This window comes from Lactuca virosa, chromosome 2 (assembly GCF_052849685.1).
Source record: "Lactuca virosa cultivar CGN04683 chromosome 2, Lactuca_virosa_CGN04683_v6, whole genome shotgun sequence".
NCBI classification, from domain to species: Eukaryota; Viridiplantae; Streptophyta; class Magnoliopsida; order Asterales; family Asteraceae; genus Lactuca; species Lactuca virosa.
In genome coordinates, this window is record NC_136427.1 from 204,760,803 (window position 1) to 204,781,542 (window position 20,740).

Genomic DNA, 20,740 nt, shown 5'->3' on the forward strand with positions numbered 1-20,740 from the left:
TATATATATATATATATATATATATATATATATATATAGAGAGAGAGAGAGAGAGAGAGAGAGAGAGTGAGTGAGTGAGAGAGAGAGAGAGTCTCCATCTAGATACTATCTATCAACAAATTGTTTGTTATTGATAAAGAATCGTGGGCCATGGTCTTATCCATAGACTTTGAGGAAGAAAGTTATGGAGAATGAGATATGTTAACTTGATAAGAATCACACTTGGTCCTTGACACACTTACTAGTAGGAAAGAAAATACCATAGAACAAGTGGGTATTCAAGGTAAAAGATGAGCTTGATGGAAGCAAGAGATACAAGTCCAAATTGGTGGTTATGGATTTTCAACATAAAATTGATGTTGATTACAATGAGATATTATCTTCAGTCATGAAAATGACAACAATCAAATCAATCTTGAGTACTGTGGTTGCATAAGACCTACATCTAGAGCAACAACTTCAAGATGTAAAGAAAGTTATCTTATATGCAGATCTTCGTAAAAAAAATATGTATGGAATAACCATAAATTTGTTAGATAATTGGAAAGGAAATTATGGTATGAAAACTAATGAAATCGTATATAGAATATTGAGAAAGAACCAAGATCATGGTACTTAGAGGAATGGTTATAGGAGATTTGAGATGGATCATTGTTGCCATGTGAAGAAGTTTGCTTCCTCCTATATTATCTCGTTGCTACACGTTAATGACATATTGGTGGCTTAATAGACATGCAAGAACTCAACAGGTTGAAGAGGTATTTTTCTCAAGAACTTGAGACGAGCTAGACAAATACTTCGCATGATTATAGTCAAAAATAGTGTCTGAGACGCTATAAAACTTTCTTAGGAGAAGTACATCAAGAAAGTGTTTGATAAACTCAACATGACATATGCTAAAGCCATAAATAAATCTCAGGGAAGTTAACTTAAGCCTAAAAAAATAATTACCACAAATAAAAGAAGGAAATGAAGAGATGGCTAGACTTCAGTGGATATTCAAATTCGAGGAATTCTATAGATTACGTGTTCACTAGCAAGGGTACATTAATTAGTTAGATGTCCATATTTCAGAAAAGTGTTTCTTTCAACTATTAAAGCATAATACTTGTCATGGTCATTGCAAAAGTTTACAAAGAGCTTATTTTTCTGAATGACTTGCTATCACAGTTGGGAAAAAAAAAGAGCATTCTTTATTATGACAATCACAATACAAAATACAATGTAGTTCATCTCACGAAGAATCCATTGTTTCATGGAAGGATAAACTGATCTATATAATACACCAACTCATAAGAGACTAAGAGAGATTATATGTGATGGTACATTATCTTTAAAGAAAAACTTTGGTACAAAGAATCCAACATATATGTTTACCAAGGTGGTGACAATAGAGAAATTTGAATTTGTACACAACCGGCATCGTAAAAGACCAATGAGAAGCGCATAGAGAGGAGGAGGTTGCAAAGTGTTGGTTTACAAAATGTACACGCCTTGAATGGCAGTTGATTCATTGAATGGTAAGTGAGAGATTTTTGAGTTGTGAAAACTCCAACAAGATTTGAGCTCAACGGAGCTCGAATAGCTTGAAAGTTTTCATTAAATTTTGCTCATTTAAACAAACATGCTTAACGAACTTGACAAAATCCAACTGAAACGAGCTCTCAAGTGTGATCGAGCCCAATAACTTGACAAAAGCTTGCAATTTCTCCACCCTTAATTACATAAATAGCTTTACATATAACATGGGGCTAAAGAGACCCTAAAAAGAATTCGAGTTGAGCCTTACGAGCTCAAGTCGATCTATTATATTGACCATTAAAAAAAATAATCAAAGATTTTGTATTTTGACTGGATTTGGTGTAAAGAACACAACTTCATTGCTTCGTGCAGCTCTTTGATATTTCTATGTTTGATTTGTTGAACCGAAACAAATCAAGCCACGAGCCACATAAAGAACATGGACCAAACGGTAAGTGAAACCGACGCCAAACCATACGACCACATCATAATCACCGAACATTCACTTTCACCAGCTCCAAATAATTGTGTTATCGTACCTATAATATCAACAAATTTCACAACTTGTCATAAAAAATCCAAGATGAACAACATGTACAACAAATTTCACAACTTGTACTCTCATACCAATGTTCATGGATGGTGGAACCGCAAACTGTAGTAAAAGAACATAAACATAAAGAGGATCTGGATGCACTAAGCCCAAGTAAATTGCTCCTTTCACGATTAAAATGCCAACAAGTGGCAACAAAACTAACCGAACTGCTACGATTCCAAACACAATTGGTAACGAGACTCGAGATGATCCTTTCAAACCTACAAAATGCAAGTTATGTCTACTAAACACTAATTTCAAGCAACTGAATACATAAAAAAAATTGATTTATAACTATAATCTAAGTTTAGTTACCTCGTAAGAGGTTAGCACCCAAAATCAATGTCATAGTTGGGATCGCAGCATCCCTGAGATAACATGGGGAATAGGATCCATGATGTTAGACTAGATTCATTTGTTTGGGTCCCATTTCATAACATGACCTCCAAACTGAAAATTTTACACATTCTAAAAAGGCTCATACCCCACTAAGGATGCAGAATCTTGGATCACATGAAGAGGAGCATCTGTGCCTATTAGTAGCCTGCGCATTGGCCCTACCATTCCCACAACTAGGCCTACAATCTTTAAAATAATAGAAAAATTGTTATGCAATGTGAATATGTTTCAGGTTTAATAATACACGTGTAGGGTTAGCAAAAGTAGTATATATACCGCTGCTGTGGTTGATGGTGCCAACAACGACTTCAAGTTAATCCTTCGTGAAAAGTTCCCCAAATGTTGCTTCATTGTATATAACATCACCTGATGCATGACATTTAAGGTCAAACTTGTAAGTATATTCTTCAGTCATGAATGAAAGCGAAACAATACCTTCGTTTTTTTCTTGATGTTGAAAGTAGATGAAGATAATGGAATCAAGCTTTCAGTCAAATCCTCTTGCTCGGTTACTGTTTCTGTGACAACATTGTTACCAGAATCTTGGGAGAATACCCGTAGTAGGTTGTACACGAAAGTCCAAACAAATAAAGATCCCATCTAATGAAACACATTGTTTACAACATATAAATATGGCAGTTTAACGAGTTTGAAAAGCTAATTATCCATAGAATTAAGTACATACTGCCATAGAGAGTGAAGCATAAGCCATGGCATACTCATGACAAACATCAGGATCACCAAAGGGACTTCCTTTCTCTTTGCATACAGCTGGAACTATAATCAAAAGCAAATTTCCCAGGTTTCCTGAAAATCACAATCAAAATTTTAAAATTTTGTTAACTTATAGGGGGGTATTTTAGGTAATTTACCTGCTGAACAGGTCCCTAAGATGAGGCCCTTGAGATGTTCAGGTGGTCTTGTGATGATCAAAAGCAGCCATCCAAGTGCAGCTCCCAATATGAATGTAATAAGAATATTGACAGGCATAAACCACCTGCATTGTTTTTTAATAGTTAATTTTCTAACAATGACAACATTTTTAAAGACCAACAACAGAGCAAATCAATTGAAAAACAGAGAACGTAGAACTCTATAAATAAAACTTACATTGAAATGATGCTTTCGAGAGTGATTGTTTGAGCAAGATTGCTGGCCACGAGTGCTGGATTAGACACAAAGAACACACCCTGATAACATACAAAATCGAATCTTTAATCAAATTGAAAATTTTCTTGAACATGTGCATTTAAATTTGAACCCACGAATATGAGTTCATAATCAGCAAAAGTAGAACATCAATCGAATTGGCAACTATGCGCGCAATGACGATGAGTAACTTGAATTCAAGCTAAGCATTTGACCATTAGTAAGTTACAAGTCAACTATGCGCACAATGACGATGAGTAACTTGAATTACCGAGTGAGAATTATCATCGTAAGCATTCGTAATAACAAAGGGAAAAGCTTACATTATTGACGTGCTTCCTTGCAGTTTGTCCCAAAATGTCAACAGAATCCAAAGCAAGAATTGAGCCAAGTGCAGTAATTATCAGAACTTTGAGAATAGGCGTAGAAGCAGCAGAAAAAAGATCCAGAAACCCCATCTGTTAAACAAAACTGTTTCCAGAAATCTCAAGAAAAAAAAGAAACAATCGAACTGCTTCTAAGATTGTGAAGCGTGCTACTACTACTAGTATATATATACAAAAGACAAGAAATGGGGAAGACTATATATATAAACTGAAACAATAGGGACAATTAGCATAAAAATACAACAGCAACAAGACGAGAAGATACCACTAGATCTTCGATATATTTTTAAAAAAAGGAGCTATACCTTTCCGAAATTCAGATCTTTGACAAAACCAGTTTGGTAGCAAAAGGGAAGATACCACTCTTCCAAAATTCAAACATTTGACCAAAACAAGTTTGGTAGCCAAAAGAAGAATCGGTTACGTGTAGTTTAATGAACACGACCGCTCCACGTCTATCACATGCATGTGGCTTTAATCTGACAATGACATTCGTAGTGTCAACCATTTTAGAACTCCACATTTTCTTGGTCAATAAAAAATATTGAATCATATTATCAAATTAAGTATAGTATTTTTGAAATTGAAACAACTATAGCTGAATTTTCTTAGGCTTTGCTTATTATTATTTTTGTATTTTACGTTCGGAAAAATTATATAGAGAGATAGAATCAGAATAATGAGTATGTATAGCTTAATAATAATAATAATAATTTATATAAATTGTTCACGTGGTTTCTCATATTCCATAGGTTTTGTCCATAACTCTTTTCGTTACACATAAGTTTTTATGGTTTCAATTTTTACACCGTTGATCATTGAACCATATAAAACAATTTTTATGTCTTTTATATTTTATTTTAGGGTAAATTACACGGATGATCCATGTGTTTTAGGGTAACCTGTATGTTTGGTCCCTAACAATTTTTTTTTTAACTCGGGCCGTCTCTATTTTAGAATTTTGTTGCACGCTTGGTCTCTGTCCGCTTTAAAAAGACTAATTTACCCTCATCCATTTCTTTTTTTAATTAATTTTTTTATTTATTAATTTATTATTTATTAATTATTAAATAAATTAAATTATTAATATGTTATTAGAAAAATGACCCACCCCACATCAATCCTCTTATAGCTCATTCCACCACCTCCGGTTACCATCTCCGATAACAGATGCATCCCTGACATATGCACCGGTCATCATCCCCGGCTATAGATTAAATACCATAGAAATCATTCAAAACTCAACACAAAGCTACATAATCTTCAACAATAAATATAAAAATACATCTAAAACCAAACTCCAACATAAATCCAAAACCCACATAAAATAAAACCTGAAAATCAAATCTTAAACAAAAATGTAACATCCGATGCAAATCCAAATCCAAATCCAAAATCAAAAGATGCAATTGAAATTAAAATCCAGTCGACTCCCATATCCTTAAAAAGTCCCCCATTTCTTCGGTAGCAAAAGAAAAAACCTCTGATTGTGAGGGGTTGAATGGTTTCCGACATCGATGTTACACTACCACCCACGATCGCAGGAACTTTGTAATCTCGTGGGAAATCGAAACATCACCCCCTCTACTAGTTTATCAATTCATGATAGAAAACTCACAAGTAACCAAACCCTAGCATATCATTCCTTTCTTTTCTCATCGGAAACATCTCTAGAAAAACGTCGGTTTCCTATCTTCTCTCGTCGGAACCCTAGCCCACGCCTTGTTTGAGTTGTTATTCGAAATCTGGAAATCAATATGCACTCTAAAGCTTATGTACAAGATCGGTTTTTGAAAGTCGATTTCCACAGGTAACTAACGTTTTCTGATTCGTTTCCTATCTCAACTCCGCCGGTAATACTTTGTGGATCGGCAATGGGAAAATTAGGGAAGTAGGGGGACGAAGGCAACAAATGAGACGGAGGTCTCTTGATGTTTGGTTATAATAAGTGTATTTGATTTTGTTATATATTTTAATTTATTTAATAATAATTGAAAAAAAAAGAATTAACAAAATAAAAATAGTTCTAAGGGTAAAATAGTATTTTCAAGAGTGGTAGGGACCAAGCGTGCAACGAAAATATAAAATAGGGACGTTCCGAGTTAAAAAAAAGTTGTTAGAGACCAAACACGCAGATTACCTTACACGACAGGACCATCTGTGTAATATACCCCATGTTTTTTAATAAAAGTAAATACATTTGTATAAGATCAATGAAGATAAATATTAAAAATTACATCATATAAAAATTAAAAAGTAATAAAATTATGTGTTTATGCTTCAAATATTTTAGATAAAATCTAGACAACAAAAATTATTTATATATTTAAAAAATATGTAATAACAAAGCAATGAAAAAGAGGGCTGAAAATGTAAAAGAGAAAAAGTAAGAGACTAAAATTGTAATATTTCAAATAGTCGTTGTCTAAAATTTCACAAATGGTCCTTAAGCAAGTTTTACAAAATGACAGAAATAGTCTTTATCAAAAATTCTTTCAACTTAACGGATTCATTTAATGGACATTAATGGTAAGGACCATTTGTGTAAAAGGTTTGTTCCATAGGGACCCTCTTAGGAAAAAAAACGTTTCGTAAGGACCATTTCAGAAAAAAATTGTAAAGCTAAATGACCATTCGTTTAATTTATTCTAGAATTGTAGGTCGTTAGGCGAAAAATATAAAAAGTAATCATCGCAAGTAATGAAAATAAAAAATATTATTTCATAATACTAGTGATATAATCAAAAGTTTTAAATGATCTTGGGGGAGGAGACTATTGGCATTCATAAAATTAGAGTAAATTGCACAAATGGTCCCTATGGTTTGGGGTAATTTGCACCGTTTGATCTCTAACTTGTTTTTTAACACGAATGGTCTCTATTGTTTTTTTGTTGAGCGTTTGGTCACTGTCTTACCTAAAAAGACTATTTTACCCTTGATTTTTTTTAATTTATTTAAATAAGGTAGGGTAGGTAAGGTAATGTAAGGTGAGGTGGAGGTAGGGTTGGGGTGTGTTTATTTAAATAAATAATCAATGACAAAATAGTCTTTTTATGTAAGACAGGGACCAAGCGCGCAACAAAAACAAACAGTATGGACCTTCCGAGTTAAAAAAATAAGTTAGGAACCAAACATGTAAATTACCCCAAACCATAGGGATCATTCGTATAATTTACTAAAAACATTATGCCTTATTATAAAAAATACGTTATTATATAAATAATAGTATGTTGCTATTTTTTTTAAATATAAGTATGCGGTTTTGAGTTAAATATAAAAATATGTTTCGGTTGTGATTTCATAATATGAGTAAAGTAAATTTTATATTGCTTCGATATAAAATTTTGATATTTATTTTTAAAAAAGTATTTAGTTTTTTCAAATTCTGAATATATTCCTTAATAAGACAAAAACTTTTCAAAGAAAACATAAAAAACACTTGTTAGCTAATAGTTAACTTCGTTGCTACACATGTTAAAATAATTAACCATATGAATAATATGAAATTAAATTCCGTTTAACTCATTTTATTTAATGGAAAAAAAATTAACAAAATTAATATCATATTATTTTCGTTTTATTCCGTTTAATATGACATTAATTCTGTTTAATTCACTTTATATAAATATATAAAATATTTTCATTTTCTTTTAAATAAAATGAATTAAATGAAATTAATGTCATATTCTTCATATGGTTAATTATCCTAGCATTTGTAGTAGCATACTTCAGTACTAGCTAACAAACGTTATATATATATATATATATATATATATATATATATATATATATATATATATATATATATATATATATATATATTGCGTTGAAAAGTTTATGTCTTATTAAGGAATATATTCAAAAAGTGATAAAACTAAATAATTTTTTAAAATTAAATATAAAATTTTATACCGAAGCTCCGTTCAAAAAAATTTATATCGAATCAATATAAAACTTAATGTACTTATATTATGAAATCAAAACTGAAATATATTTTTATCTTTAACTAAAAACCACATACTTATATTTTTAAAATAAAATAGCAACATACTATTATTTCTGTGATAACGTATTTTTTATAATAACACATCATATTTTTTTCTTAATAAAAATAAATATATTTGTATAAGATAAAGGAAGATAAATCTTAAAAATTACATCATATAAAAACTGAAAAGTAACAAAATGATGTTTTTACACTTCAAATATTTTTAGATAAAAAATAGAAAGCAAAAATATTTAATTATGTATTTAAATTTAAATATTTTAGATAAAATCTAGACAAAAAAATTATTTATATATTTAAAAAATATATAATAACAAAGATGTGAAAAAAGAGGGCCAAAAATGTAAAAAGAAAAAAAAGTAAGAGACTAAAATTGTAATATTTGAAATGGTCATTGTGTAAATTTTCACAAATGGTCCTTAAGCAATTTTAACAAAATGACAAAAATAGTCACTATCCAAAATTCATTCACCTTAACGGATTAATCTAACGGACATTAACGGTAATGACGATTTGTGTGCAAGGTTTACTCCGTAAAAACCATCTCATGGAAAAAAGTTTTGTAAAAACCATTTTAGGGAAAAACTTTAAAGCTAAAGGACCACTCGTGTAATTTACTCACAGTTATATGAATGCCAATATTTTTCATTTCTATTACTTGCCTTGATTACATTGATTACAAACTTAACTTTTGGTGCACATTGGGAAATTGCAAATGATACATTGCTTTTTTGGGGTCAGTAAAACATTCTCTAGCTATAACAACACCTGTAAGATGACTCAGTTCTGCCTTAAGCCTATAAATTTGTGCATTCACAACACCAATCCAAATTTTTTTTTTCATTTTTTTAATTGTTTTCTTAGTACCCGCTACTCAATCTAGTTTTTCTTGCATCTCTACTGAAAGAACGTATGCACGTTTATTAAGTTCCTAACTCTCTTCCGAGCCCCTTCGGTTGACTTCTTCAACTTACGTCATCACTTCGAATATGTAATCAAACATCTTAGCCGGCAATGGTTCATTTTGGGCCATCAAGAAATAGATTAATATGAGAACAAACATAACAATTTTCATATTCTCAATGTCAAACACTAAATTCATTCGAACTCATTTTACAATGAATAATAAAATGTTATGATTAAAACACTTTATGGTTGGTGGAAAGCAATATTGTCTTTTTTATTTTTGAAAGACGGTAATATTGTATAGATAATTGTAATCGAACTAAAAAATTATATTTATTGACCATTTCATAGATCCATCTGCGAAATAGTGAAAATATTAAGATTTTCACAATAGTAGGTGTCATTTTGCATGACATTCTAAAATAATTATACTTTTTTCAAACAAAATGTTAACTTATCATATGACATCGCTAATTTCGTACATATCATTTGCGAAATTAATGACTACTTTTAGAAACCTTCTAGCTTTTTATTAAATCTTGAAAAACGTTAAATAAGATTAGCCTTTGATTTTCTCTATAATAATAATAATAATAATAATAATAATAATAATAATAATGGAGAGTCGGAGATTTTTTTTTTCATTTGCCGTGTGGGTAGGTAGAATTTTTTTTTTCTTTTTATTTGCCGTGTGGGTAGGTAGAATATTTGTATGTGTATGATGGATTAACATCGTGTGCTATATTGGATCTTTCTTGTGGGATGTTAAATGTTTGGCGTTTTTAGGTAGTGTTTTGCTCCTATGATGTTGATGTCTATGGTTGCCAGTTCAATCCTTTAATGATGATATTTGGCTTTTGGTCCCGGTTCGTCTGGATTCTGGAACTGTGTTTCTACCATTTATTATGAGTTTGCTCCTATGATGTTGATATTTAGCTTTTGACTAGACGCTTATTCTTCTAGCCTCTATATCTAGTACTTACATATAATAACAAAGCGCTAATGAAACACCAATTACTCCACAAACCTTGATATTTCTCTAGCCTTAATTACATAAATACTAATACTTACATAGAACCAATGAAACTCGATAAGAATTCGAATTGCGCCAACTTTATTCTCCACAAAAAAAATATAAATCAAAGATTATATAAATGATGATAAATGATAATTCTGATTTGAATTCACACAAAATAACCCCATTACCTAGTTGGGTGGGGCCCTTTGATATTTCTATGTTTGATTTGTTGAACCGAAACAAATCAAGCCACGAGCCACATAAAGAACATGGACCATACGGTAAGTGAAACCGACGCCAAACCATACGACCACATCATAATCACCGAACATTCACTTTCACCAGCTCCAAATAATTGTGTTATTGTACCTACAACAATATCATATCATATCAATAAATTTCACAACTTGTTATAAAAAATGAAAGATCCAAGAAACATATCTACAATTTGTACTCTCATACCAATGTTCATGGAGGGTGGAACTGCAAATTGTAGTAAAAGAACGTAAACATAAAGAGGGTCTGCATGCACTAAGCCCAAGTAAATCGCTCCTTTCACAATAAAAATGCCAATAATTGGCAACAAAACTAATCGAACTGCTACAATTCCAAACACAATTGGTAACGAGACACGAGATGATCCTTTCAAACCTACAAAATGCAAATTATGTCTACTAATTTCAACCAATTGAATACATAAAAACTCGATTTATAATTATAACTAATCTAAGTTTAAGTTACCTCGTAAGAGGTTAGCACCCAAAATCAATGTCATAGTTGGAATTGCAGCATCCCTGAGACAACAACATGAGAAATACTGTTAGCATATCTCATATCGATGCGACATAGACACAAAGTCCTACAAGTGTCTTTTGGAAAGACAATCTTGGACTAGAGATATATCTTACAAATATGATCCCGTTTCAAACGGGACCCCAAAATAATAATGAAAAATCTAGACATTGTACAAAGGATCATCATCATCATACCCGATTAAAGATGCAGAATCTTGGATCACATGAAGAGGAGCTGTGGTGCCTATTAGTAGCCTACGCAGTGGGCCAATCATTCCAACTATGAGGCCTATAATCTTTTTTTATAAATGAAAATTCGTTATTCGTATGTATACATTTCAGGGTAAATAATGCGTATTGATTAAGGGTTGAAGAAAGCAATGTACAGCTGCGGTGGTTGATGGTGCCAATATGTCCTTCAAGTTAACAGCTTTCGAAAAGTTCCCCAATTGTTGCTTCATTTTATCTAACATCACCTGATGGATACGATTTATAAGTAAGTAAATTCATCAGTCATGGAAGATTAATTGAATACTCCATGGAAAGTGAAAAACAACCTTCAGTTTCGGCTTTTTAAGAGTAGGTGAAGATGATGGAAGCAAGTTTTCAGTCAAATCATCATGTGTGGTTACTGTTTCTTTGACAACATTGTTGCCAGAATCTTCCGAAAAGGCCCTTAGTAGGTTGTACACGAAAGTCCACACAAATAAAGATCCCATCTGATGAGCATGTTGTTAGGTGAGATAAATAAATATGGCATTTAAACGAGTTCAAATAATTTTTTTTTTTTTAAAAAGTACATACTGCCATAGATACTGAAGCATACGTCATGGCATACCCATGACAAACATCAGGATCACCAAAGGGACTTCCTTTCTCTTTGCATACAGCTGGAACTATAATCAAAAGCAAATTTCCCAGGTTTCCTGTAAATCACAATCAAAATCCAAAATTTTAAACTTTTTTTAACTTATACGGGGGTATTTTAGGTAATTTACCAGCTGAACAGACGCCTAAGATGAGGCCTTTAAGATGTGGAGGTGGTTTTGTGATGATCAAAAGCAACCATCCAAGTGCTGCTCCAATTATGAATGTAATAAGAATGTTCACAGGCATAAACCACCTGAAGTTTTTAACTAACTTTTAATCTTCAAACATTTTCAAAGGAAGCAACAAAATATATAGAAGAACTTATTAAAGAAAACTTACATAGAAATCATGCTTTCGAGAGTGATTGTTTCAGCAAGATTGCTTCCCACAAGCGCTGGATTCGACACAAAGAACACACCCTGTTCACATTCAAAATCGAATCTTTAATCAAAATTAGCGATTTCCTATGATCATCAACAAAGAGGGTATAGAAAATCAAAAAACTTACATTATTGACGTGTTTCCTTGCAATTGGTCCCAAGATATCAACAGAATCAAAGGCAAGAAATGAGCCAATTGCAGTGATTATCAGAACTTTGAGAATAGGTGTTGAAGCAGCAGAAAACAGCTCAAGAAACCCCATCTGTTAAACAAAACTGCTTCAAGAAATCCCAATAAAAAAAGAAAACCTTAAAATTGTGAAGTATACGACTAGTATAAATATAGCAATTTAAAGACAACAAGCAATGGGGAATAATGAAATATGATGAACTGAAGAGTGAAGTTGTAGGGACCATGGATCATCATAAAAAAAATATCAAGAAAATACATGCACGAGAAACACATTTGATTACAACTGTAGATAGAATGATAGATACACAACTACTACCCAATTTATTTTCTCATTTAATTCTAGCGAGAAAACAAACCCTTTTCCGATTAGAACTTACTCCAACTAGCTATTAAACAGAAAATTAATGAAGTAAGAAGTCCAATTAAGTTATTAAGATTCACACGTGAAGAAAGTAAGCTATCTTATTCCATTGATAACCTTCAAAGCATGAAAATATCAACTATCTTCAACAAATTAATGGTCCATGCTTTGTTCAAAATGGCCTAAGAGCTTAATCTCGATTAATGGGGATTTGGGTTCATGACAGGAGGCATGGACCTTGTACATTTATGAATTAGCTCCAATTCATGCAGTGGGTCCCACTTAATTTATATTTTCGAAATTTCCTCTTTATTTTATTCAAAAATGATAACCACATTAATTTTCGGTGTTTTTTTGTGGCTTACCTTTTTTTACACCGTATGTTACCGTTGATGGATAATTTGAAGAACTCAAGAAAGTGAAAAAATATTTTTATATTTAGGATGAAAATTGAAAACACACAGAAAGAAGCAAACACCGGTGTGAATGTACCCTTCGCCGGGAAAATAAGAAGGGAGTCGCCGGAAAAAGAAGTACCCGGTAGAATACGAGAAGCCACCGAGCGAAGAAGGGAGGGTGGCGCCGGAAAACGATATTTGAAGCTAGAAGCTTGTTTGCTCCTGTGTATGGCTTCTGAAAGCTTTATCTCGGTCGATTGCTTCAAAATATGGAAGAAAATGGGTGGAGTAAATAGTTATGACGAGAAGCCTGAACATGGAAAACTGGGAGAACGGCGGGTTTATATCCACAAGTTTTATTTTTATATATATATAAATAATAAAATAATATTTTTAACATTAATACTGTATATAATATTATCAAATAATAGCAACAATGAACGAGATTCATGAGTTAATATTTTTATTAATAAAACGAGATTCTTGATTCGACGAGGTTAGGAAATCTAAATATAAAAGTTAAATTATATTTAATATATTTTTTAGTTTTATAATAGAGTTCACACAAACTACAAATCAGAAAAATCAGAAAGAAAAAAATAAACAAACCCTACCAAGATTCAGCTTCAAGAAAGTAAGCTGTCAATTCCATCAATATTATTTTATTAATCGATTTAAAAAGGGGTTTCGTAGCGTGTTGTTTGACGAATTCTTATATTTTATATCTTTATGCGAGTATAAAAATAGTTAAATTGAAAATAGACGAGATCATGGTACGAACACCGAACCTTGTTCATATTAGGATAAAAATAGTTAAATTGAAAATGGGATAATGACTTGAAAGGGTAACGAACTTTCGACTTTGTTCACATTTAGTCACCAAACTTTTTTTCGTTATCTATTTGCCACTAAACTATTGAAACTGTTCACATTTTACCCTTATGACCGGCAACAGCCGGTCATAAGGGTAAAATGTGAACAGTTTCAATAGTTTAGTGGCAAATAGATAACGAAAAAAAGTTTGGTGACTAAATGTGAACAAAGTCGAAAGTTCGTTACCCTTTCAAGTCATTATCCCATTGAAAATAGACGAGATCATGGTACAAATACCGACCCTTGTTCATATTAGGAGACTTCTTTATCGGTTACCTAAATGCCACTTGTTTCATAACACTTCTATATGCTTATTTTTACGAGGAAACTAATTCATATAAACGAGTATTTTACTAATAATTATTACTTTATATATATTTTTTTGAAGTTGTGGTGGTTGGTAGATATCAGACTCAGAATCTGACAATCGTACGTTCCGGACTATATTTTCCAGAATGCAATATTCCAAAGTATTATGCTCATTCTGAAGTTGGTGGTGGTTGATAATATTCATGGCCGAAATTTGACACCCGTACGTTTTCGGACAAAAAAGTGTATTCTAAATGTACACAGGAATGTATGAACATTTCGGAGTGGTTAAAATAGGGTAGTTGTGTTCTTTGTTCACCTACAAGCCACAAGTTACATGTATTTTTGTGTCTTTGTTCCCCAATTCGTCTACAAACAGTGTTTTTTGATAGGTTTCGTAATCTAAAAGAATGAGTATGTATACGAATTTTTTTGAGTGTCATTTTATAGTGGAGAGTAATGACAGCGTATCGAGTGATCTATGCATTATATTGTTCCAAACTACACATGCTTTGGTGTAGATATAAATAATGATATCAACTTATTTGAGTTAATCACATTGGTTGCTTTCAAGTCCAGGTTACACATTAATCAAATATATCCATCTTTTCAATGTCCTGGATCAAATATAGTTATGCAGATTCTTGATGATAGTGCTTTTAGATATTTCTTAGTTTTGTTAGTAGTATGCCTCATAACACAATTTAATTGTTCGTTGTTAATAATGTTATGGAAAGTGGTATTCAACAATTTCTCAGGAAAATTGTTCTGGTGACAATGGGTCTTCCGATGATGGAAGTAACCAAATTTGTAATTTATTACCTATGACAATCAATCATGTTCCTTCTTATAATGGCCCTATAGATGGGGGTGATTTTAAATATAAAAGTAAGGTTGTTGATGATGCTTTTCCAACAGTTGATGTTGATGAATCTGGAAATGATGAGGCAAAACTAATGTTGTTGGTTAATGATGGTAATATAATTCCATATGTAGAGCCATTTGAACATTTTCAGAGTTTCACTGAATTTGATGGGGATGATACTGAACTTGAAGAAGAGGAAACTGAGCCCCTAAAACCCCAAAACCACTAGAGGAAAGGTTTTGTATTAATATTCCAATTCTGAAGAAACACAAACACTCATTGTGGTATGCCTCAATCTTTACCATTGCCTGGATTAGCTCTACAAAAACCTAAATGGGTCACAACCCATAATTATACTTATTATGTGAAGAAGCATCAACTCTTCAAAAGCAAAGAAGGACTTAAGCTTAAGTTAGGATTCAAATGTGTTACTGAAGGCTTCCAAATGAGAGTGAGAAAATCTACAAAGATAGGTATGAAGATGTTTGCTCTATGGAAAATTATAAATGGCGGATACGGGCTATAAAAGATAAAGATACTGATACATTTTAATTGGTTAAACTATTGGAGAGGCACACTTGCTCAAACACACAGCTTCTTCCCCATCATCGACGAGCCAAAAAAGGTATCGACTCCCTTTTTGAAGGGCATATTAGCTGATAGTACATGTAATATGTTATGGGGGAAGTAGACACAATGAACTTTAAATGGCTGTCTTAGTGTACATATTTCATATTAGCAAGCATGGAGTGCTAAAATGTATGCTCTAAATCTGTTGAGAGGAACCCCTGAAGATATCTTTGAAAGACTTCCTTTATATTGTTAAAATTTGGAGAGGAAGAATCTTGGGACTGTTACATATATAAAGACACGTTATGACAACAATTTTGAATACTTTTTCATGGCTACGGTTGTGCTGTAATATTACTTATATAATGAGTTATTTTAATTGTTGTTACACGTGTGTTCGATTTAATAACTAATCTATTAATAATTATTGTGTACGTTCGAGCATTTCAAACATGTTTGCGTCCTATTATTATCATTGACGGAGCAGATCCTAATGGGATATATTTGGGCACGATGTTCCTAGAAGTAGGCATGGACGAAATAACCAAATCCTTAATATTGCATTTTGTGTTAGAAAAAAACAGAAAGTGGGGATTCATGGATATGGTTTTTATCAAGACTCAAAGAATTTATTAGGGATATGTCCTCTTTGGCTATCACATCCGATAGAACTAATTCAATTGAAATGACCATTCAAGCAGTGTTTCTGAATACATATCACTGACTCTAATGTCATTATTTGTTGATGAACTTGATAACAAAGATCGGAAAACAAGAGAGAGCTGAAATTTTGTTTTGGGAGGCTGCAAAAGCTTACTGAGAGTTTGATTTCAAAGAAAGCTTGGCTAGGATACGTCGTGCACTAAACAAAGACTATCATACATGGATACATATAATTGGTTACCACAAATAGTCAAGGTCACATTTCCATGTGGTTTGGTATAATATAATGATATCAAATAACGTCGATCCAATCAAATCATTATCAAAAGACACACGAAAACTACCAATAACAACGTTGATTTACTTATTTTGAGAAACTATGCAACAATGGTGGTATCTACTGCGCAATGTTGAAGGTAATTGTTTAAATTATAATACTTCCATGCTAATTCTACTATAATATACTGGCAGTTATATGTAGGATGTTATATGTCTTTGTAATACTTACATGAAAGACTAGGAGGTTGCTCTTGACACTTGTTTGTAAGAACTGGGTTTTAGCCCCCGGCTTGGTAAGGAAAGACCACGATACGACTCATGGCATGATTGTAGTTGTAAGACTATGGTTGGCATATAGCATTCTCTATTCTATGTATGGTATGTGGTATTTTGGGGAACTCACTAAGCTTCGTGCTTACAATTTCATATTTATGGTTTTAGGTACTTCCGGTTACAAAGGGAAGAGTCCGGCGTGACTGCACAGCAACCCCCAGAGTTTTCTGCATTGGCTATTTGTGATTCTTAATATGATTTTTAAATGATATATTCACTTTGATTGGTTTTGGAACAACTCGTTTGTATGGCTTATTTTTTTAAAAATGAAAATTTTACTATGAGATTTTGGGACGTTACAAGTTGGTATTAGAGCCTTGGTTTGAGGGATTCGGGCACACTCTCGGGTGTGTCTGAACTCAAACTAAGGAATTGGTAATCTTTTTGAAAGAAAAATGATTTTTCTAAAAGATTTCTATAAAGAAAAAGGGCGTGATGCGTGCAATCAGCCGAGCTAAAGTAATTGATTCCCAAAATACCCATACATGATGTTATGTTATATGTTATGAGAATTGCATGCTAGATTAAGGATAAGGAGGTGCTCAGGATTGCATGATAGAATGCTATAAGAGATGCCTTTATATGCCTGTTGGTTGAATTATTAGATTTACATGTTAGTATGAATTTTAGATGTTGGATAGAATGACATGATTAGGTGATGCACTGGTTTGGATTACTCGATGCTCGAATGTTGTTTGCTTTGTGCTTTATAAGGACCCTAATGATATCAGCTAACTATTAAGCAAATACGTTAAGTTACATGTGATGGGTTTTCTAGGTTATAAAAAAATTACATGTGGCGGAAAAACACTTAAACCCTTAAGTTCGCATGCAACATAAAAAGGATCTATGGTTTCTCTATTGATAGCAACTAACTATGAATATCAAGAAAACCTAGGAGAGTGGCTATGAAAGTGAAATTCACATAATATTAGGGTTACATACCTTTTGATTATTATTGCAAATAATCAAAGCAGAATCCTTCTTCTAGATCTTGGATAGCTAGCACCAAAGGAATGGATGCCTCTAATGGATTGTACCCAAAACCCTAGTAGCAAGAAGACCTGGGGAGAGAGGAGGCTTAGAGAAAAAAATTTAGCTCTATGAAGGAAAGAAGAAGTGGACGAAATAATGAGAGCCATGTGGTTATATAGATAAAAGAAACTTGAGACCAAAGTTATGGTTCTTGGGATAAGACACAAATTATTTAATATAATAATCAAGTTGCCTTATATCCTTATCTTAAGCCTCATGAACGAAATTTCTAGGTCATTCCTAGCCAAATTTTGTTCACCCCTATCCCATGTGGTTCTCGAGTCTTCCTGCTTCAACTTTCAATAATTAACCAAACAATCCCTGCACTTTTAGTCAATTCAATTAATCCCAAAATTAATTCCAATTAATTTCTAATTATATCCAAAATAATTATTTTCTTTTCTTATTAATATATTAATCATATAATATATTAGTAAACTATTTATTCCAATTTATTAATCATATAATAAATTAGCAATTCAGCCTTTTCCTCCAAAAGTCATTATATCCAAATACTAGTTTTGAGGGCAACCCAAAAAGGACCTTGCTTCTAATTCAAGAATATACCAATTTAACTATTGGCTTAGACACCTTAATGTAACAACATCCCACCTGGATAAGTCTGTAACTACAATTGCAAGTATAGACCTTGAAATAAACAGTAAAGAGTGCTTTATAAAGCCACTGCCAAACTCTGATTCAAATCAGCTATTGGCCCTAAGATAATCGATCAGCTATTCCTTCGTTCTTCAAGAGGACACGAGACATGGATCAGAATTAATCTCATTGTCCAAAATTATGTTTCCTGATTTCCCGATTTGTAAATACTTTTTTAGACTTCAAATTGAACACATCAATTAGTCTTGGATGGGCCCAACAATATATAGTCAACATCATATCATCGAGGGGCTTAATGATATCACTTTTCATGTTAAGGAAAAAGGAATGGATTACTTTGACTATATAGTCATACAATTCACACATCAAATCACACATCGAATAACACTTTATAACACCAGTTACGAGATGTGTTTGAGTAAACCAATGCATAATTGATCTGTAAACTATGAACTACATATCTCTGCTTTAAGAATTGTATATATTATCGTCTTGGAATTACTCGTGACAAGATCCATGAATTAATCTCTAAATGTGGGTTTATCCAATACTTAAAATCCGTATTTTCAAAGTACTTATGAACATTATAGCAGTTCAAATTGCAATGTCTTAACCTCAATTGACAATCTACAATCAATTCATCACAGTCTTATTTCACTACTTACTTCCAAAAGTATGAACGACCGTGGAAGCTTGAATAATTCAAATTACTCAGGAAATGTAAACATGCAAAAAGAACACGAGAACAAATAATCGAATAAGGTAGTAGGATACTCGTAAATAATTCTCTATTATTCATTCACCAAATCAATTACATTTATTTTTGTTACAAGTTTCAAACATATCCCTAACTACTAAAACTAATATCGTCTCTTAGGCCTATGCTCCTAGCATGTTGGTAGTGTTTGGCTTTGCTCAGAGTCTTTGTGAAAGGATCTGCAATATTATCTTCTGGTGATACACTCTTTACCAGAAGGTGTCTTTGTTCTACTCGATGTCGAATGTAATAGTACTTTCTATCGATATGCTTGGATCTACCATGATCCTTAGGTTCTTTTGTCAAATAAACCATGCCTTCATTATCACATAACGGTTCCTAGGTTCCTGAATAGTTGGAACAACTCTGATATCTCTGATAAAGTTCTTCAACCAAGCCGCTTCCTTCGATGCTTCACTCACTGCAATGTACTCATACTCACACGTGGAATCAGCCACTGTGTATTGCTTGGAACTTTTCCAAGTAACCGCTCCTCTATTTAGTAAGAATACCCAACCAGAATGTGAACAAAAGTTGTCCCGGTCTGTCTGAAAACCGGCGTCACTGTAACCACTCACTCTTAACGTATCATTACGGCCAAGAACTAGGAACATGTCTTTCATTCTTCGCAGATACTTAAGAATATTTTTCACCGTAATCCAATGGGCTCTGCCAGGATTTCCTTGAAATCGACTAACCATGCTCAAAGCATAAGACACATCATGGCGAGTACATGTCATTGCATACATGATAGATCCTACAGCCATCTCTTCATCAGTACTTGGACTTTGAGTCTTACTCAACTTGATAGTACTATGAATGGGCAATTCCCCTTTCTTTGAATTCTCCTTACTGAAACGCTTCGGTATTTTATCCAAATACATACTATGGCTAAGACCAATAAGACGATTCTTTTTATCTCGATGAATCCTTATTCCTAGAATATAGGACGCTTCTCCTAGGTCCTTAATAGCGAAACACTTTCCAATCAAAGACTTAACTTCTTGCAAAGTTGGAATGTCATTTCCTATAAGGAGTATGTCATCAACATACAAGACTAGGAGAGTCACTCTATTCCCACTAGCTTTGACATGTACACATGACTCATCTTCACTTCTAGAGAAACCAAGTTCTTTGACTTTCTCATGGAAGCGAAAATTCCAACTACGAGATGCTTGTTTTAATCTATAAATGGATTTCTCAAGCTTACACACCCTATCAGTAAACTTGGCATGTAAAAAACCTTTTGGATGACTCATGTAGACGTCGTTAGATAACTTCCTATTAAGGAAAGCGGTTTTAACATCCATCTGCCAAATTTCATAATCATGAAATGCAACTATAGCAAACATAATACCGATAGACTTTATTTTAGATACTGGTGAAAAGGTCTCATTATAGTCAATCGCTTGGGTTTGAGTAAATCCCTTTGCAACCAACCTAACTTTATAAGTATGTACCT

At 32.7% G+C, this 20,740-nt stretch overlaps 2 protein-coding genes across 8 annotated transcripts; both read right to left on the bottom strand.

Annotated features, from left to right (window-relative positions):
* Positions 1-1,637: 1,637 nt before the first annotated feature.
* On the bottom strand, positions 1,638-4,441 carry LOC145160058 (protein PIN-LIKES 3-like). Of its 2 annotated transcripts, none has more exons than XM_079079122.1 (11): positions 4,356-4,441; positions 3,988-4,135; positions 3,626-3,705; positions 3,388-3,512; positions 3,201-3,322; positions 2,951-3,115; positions 2,792-2,881; positions 2,601-2,701; positions 2,432-2,484; positions 2,149-2,337; positions 1,638-2,060 (listed from the first exon to the last, which is right to left on the bottom strand). In XM_079079122.1, the coding sequence occupies exons 2-11, from the start codon at positions 4,120-4,122 to the stop codon at positions 1,936-1,938; spliced, it is 1,185 nt and encodes a 394-aa protein (XP_078935248.1). In that variant the 5' UTR covers positions 4,123-4,135; positions 4,356-4,441; the 3' UTR covers positions 1,638-1,935. The 2 variants fall into 2 exon arrangements, with proteins under 2 accessions (XP_078935248.1, XP_078935249.1); XM_079079123.1 differs by having other exon boundaries at positions 3,988-4,122; positions 4,356-4,431.
* Positions 4,442-9,962: 5,521 nt separating this feature from the next.
* Positions 9,963-13,304, bottom strand: LOC145160060 (protein PIN-LIKES 3-like). 6 transcript variants are annotated; one of them, XM_079079125.1, is made up of 11 exons: positions 13,116-13,304; positions 12,153-12,287; positions 11,984-12,063; positions 11,773-11,897; positions 11,579-11,700; positions 11,332-11,493; positions 11,161-11,250; positions 10,970-11,070; positions 10,722-10,774; positions 10,443-10,631; positions 9,963-10,349 (listed from the first exon to the last, which is right to left on the bottom strand). In XM_079079125.1, the coding sequence occupies exons 2-11, from the start codon at positions 12,285-12,287 to the stop codon at positions 10,225-10,227; spliced, it is 1,182 nt and encodes a 393-aa protein (XP_078935251.1). In that variant the 5' UTR covers positions 13,116-13,304; the 3' UTR covers positions 9,963-10,224. The 6 variants fall into 6 exon arrangements, with proteins under 6 accessions (XP_078935251.1, XP_078935250.1, XP_078935255.1 ...); XM_079079124.1 differs by having other exon boundaries at positions 12,153-12,300; XM_079079129.1 differs by lacking the exon at positions 13,116-13,304 and adding an exon at positions 12,944-13,090.
* Between the last annotated feature and the right edge of the window lie 7,436 nt (positions 13,305-20,740).

Coding starts and splice junctions, on each gene's coding strand:
- LOC145160060 (XM_079079125.1), bottom strand. CDS start 12,287: ATGGGGTTTCTTGAGCTGTTTTCTGCTGCTTCAACACCTATTCTCAAA. Junction 11,898..11,983: donor CTCGAAAGCATGATTTCTAT/GTAAGTTTTCTT, acceptor TAAAAACTTCAG/GTGGTTTATGCCTGTGAACA. Junction 11,071..11,160: donor CACCATCAACCACCGCAGCT/GTACATTGCTTT, acceptor TTATAAAAAAAG/ATTATAGGCCTCATAGTTGG.
- LOC145160058 (XM_079079122.1), bottom strand. CDS start 4,122: ATGGGGTTTCTGGATCTTTTTTCTGCTGCTTCTACGCCTATTCTCAAA. Junction 3,116..3,200: donor ATGCTTCACTCTCTATGGCA/GTATGTACTTAA, acceptor GTGTTTCATTAG/ATGGGATCTTTATTTGTTTG. Junction 2,485..2,600: donor GATTCTGCATCCTTAGTGGG/GTATGAGCCTTT, acceptor ATGTTATCTCAG/GGATGCTGCGATCCCAACTA.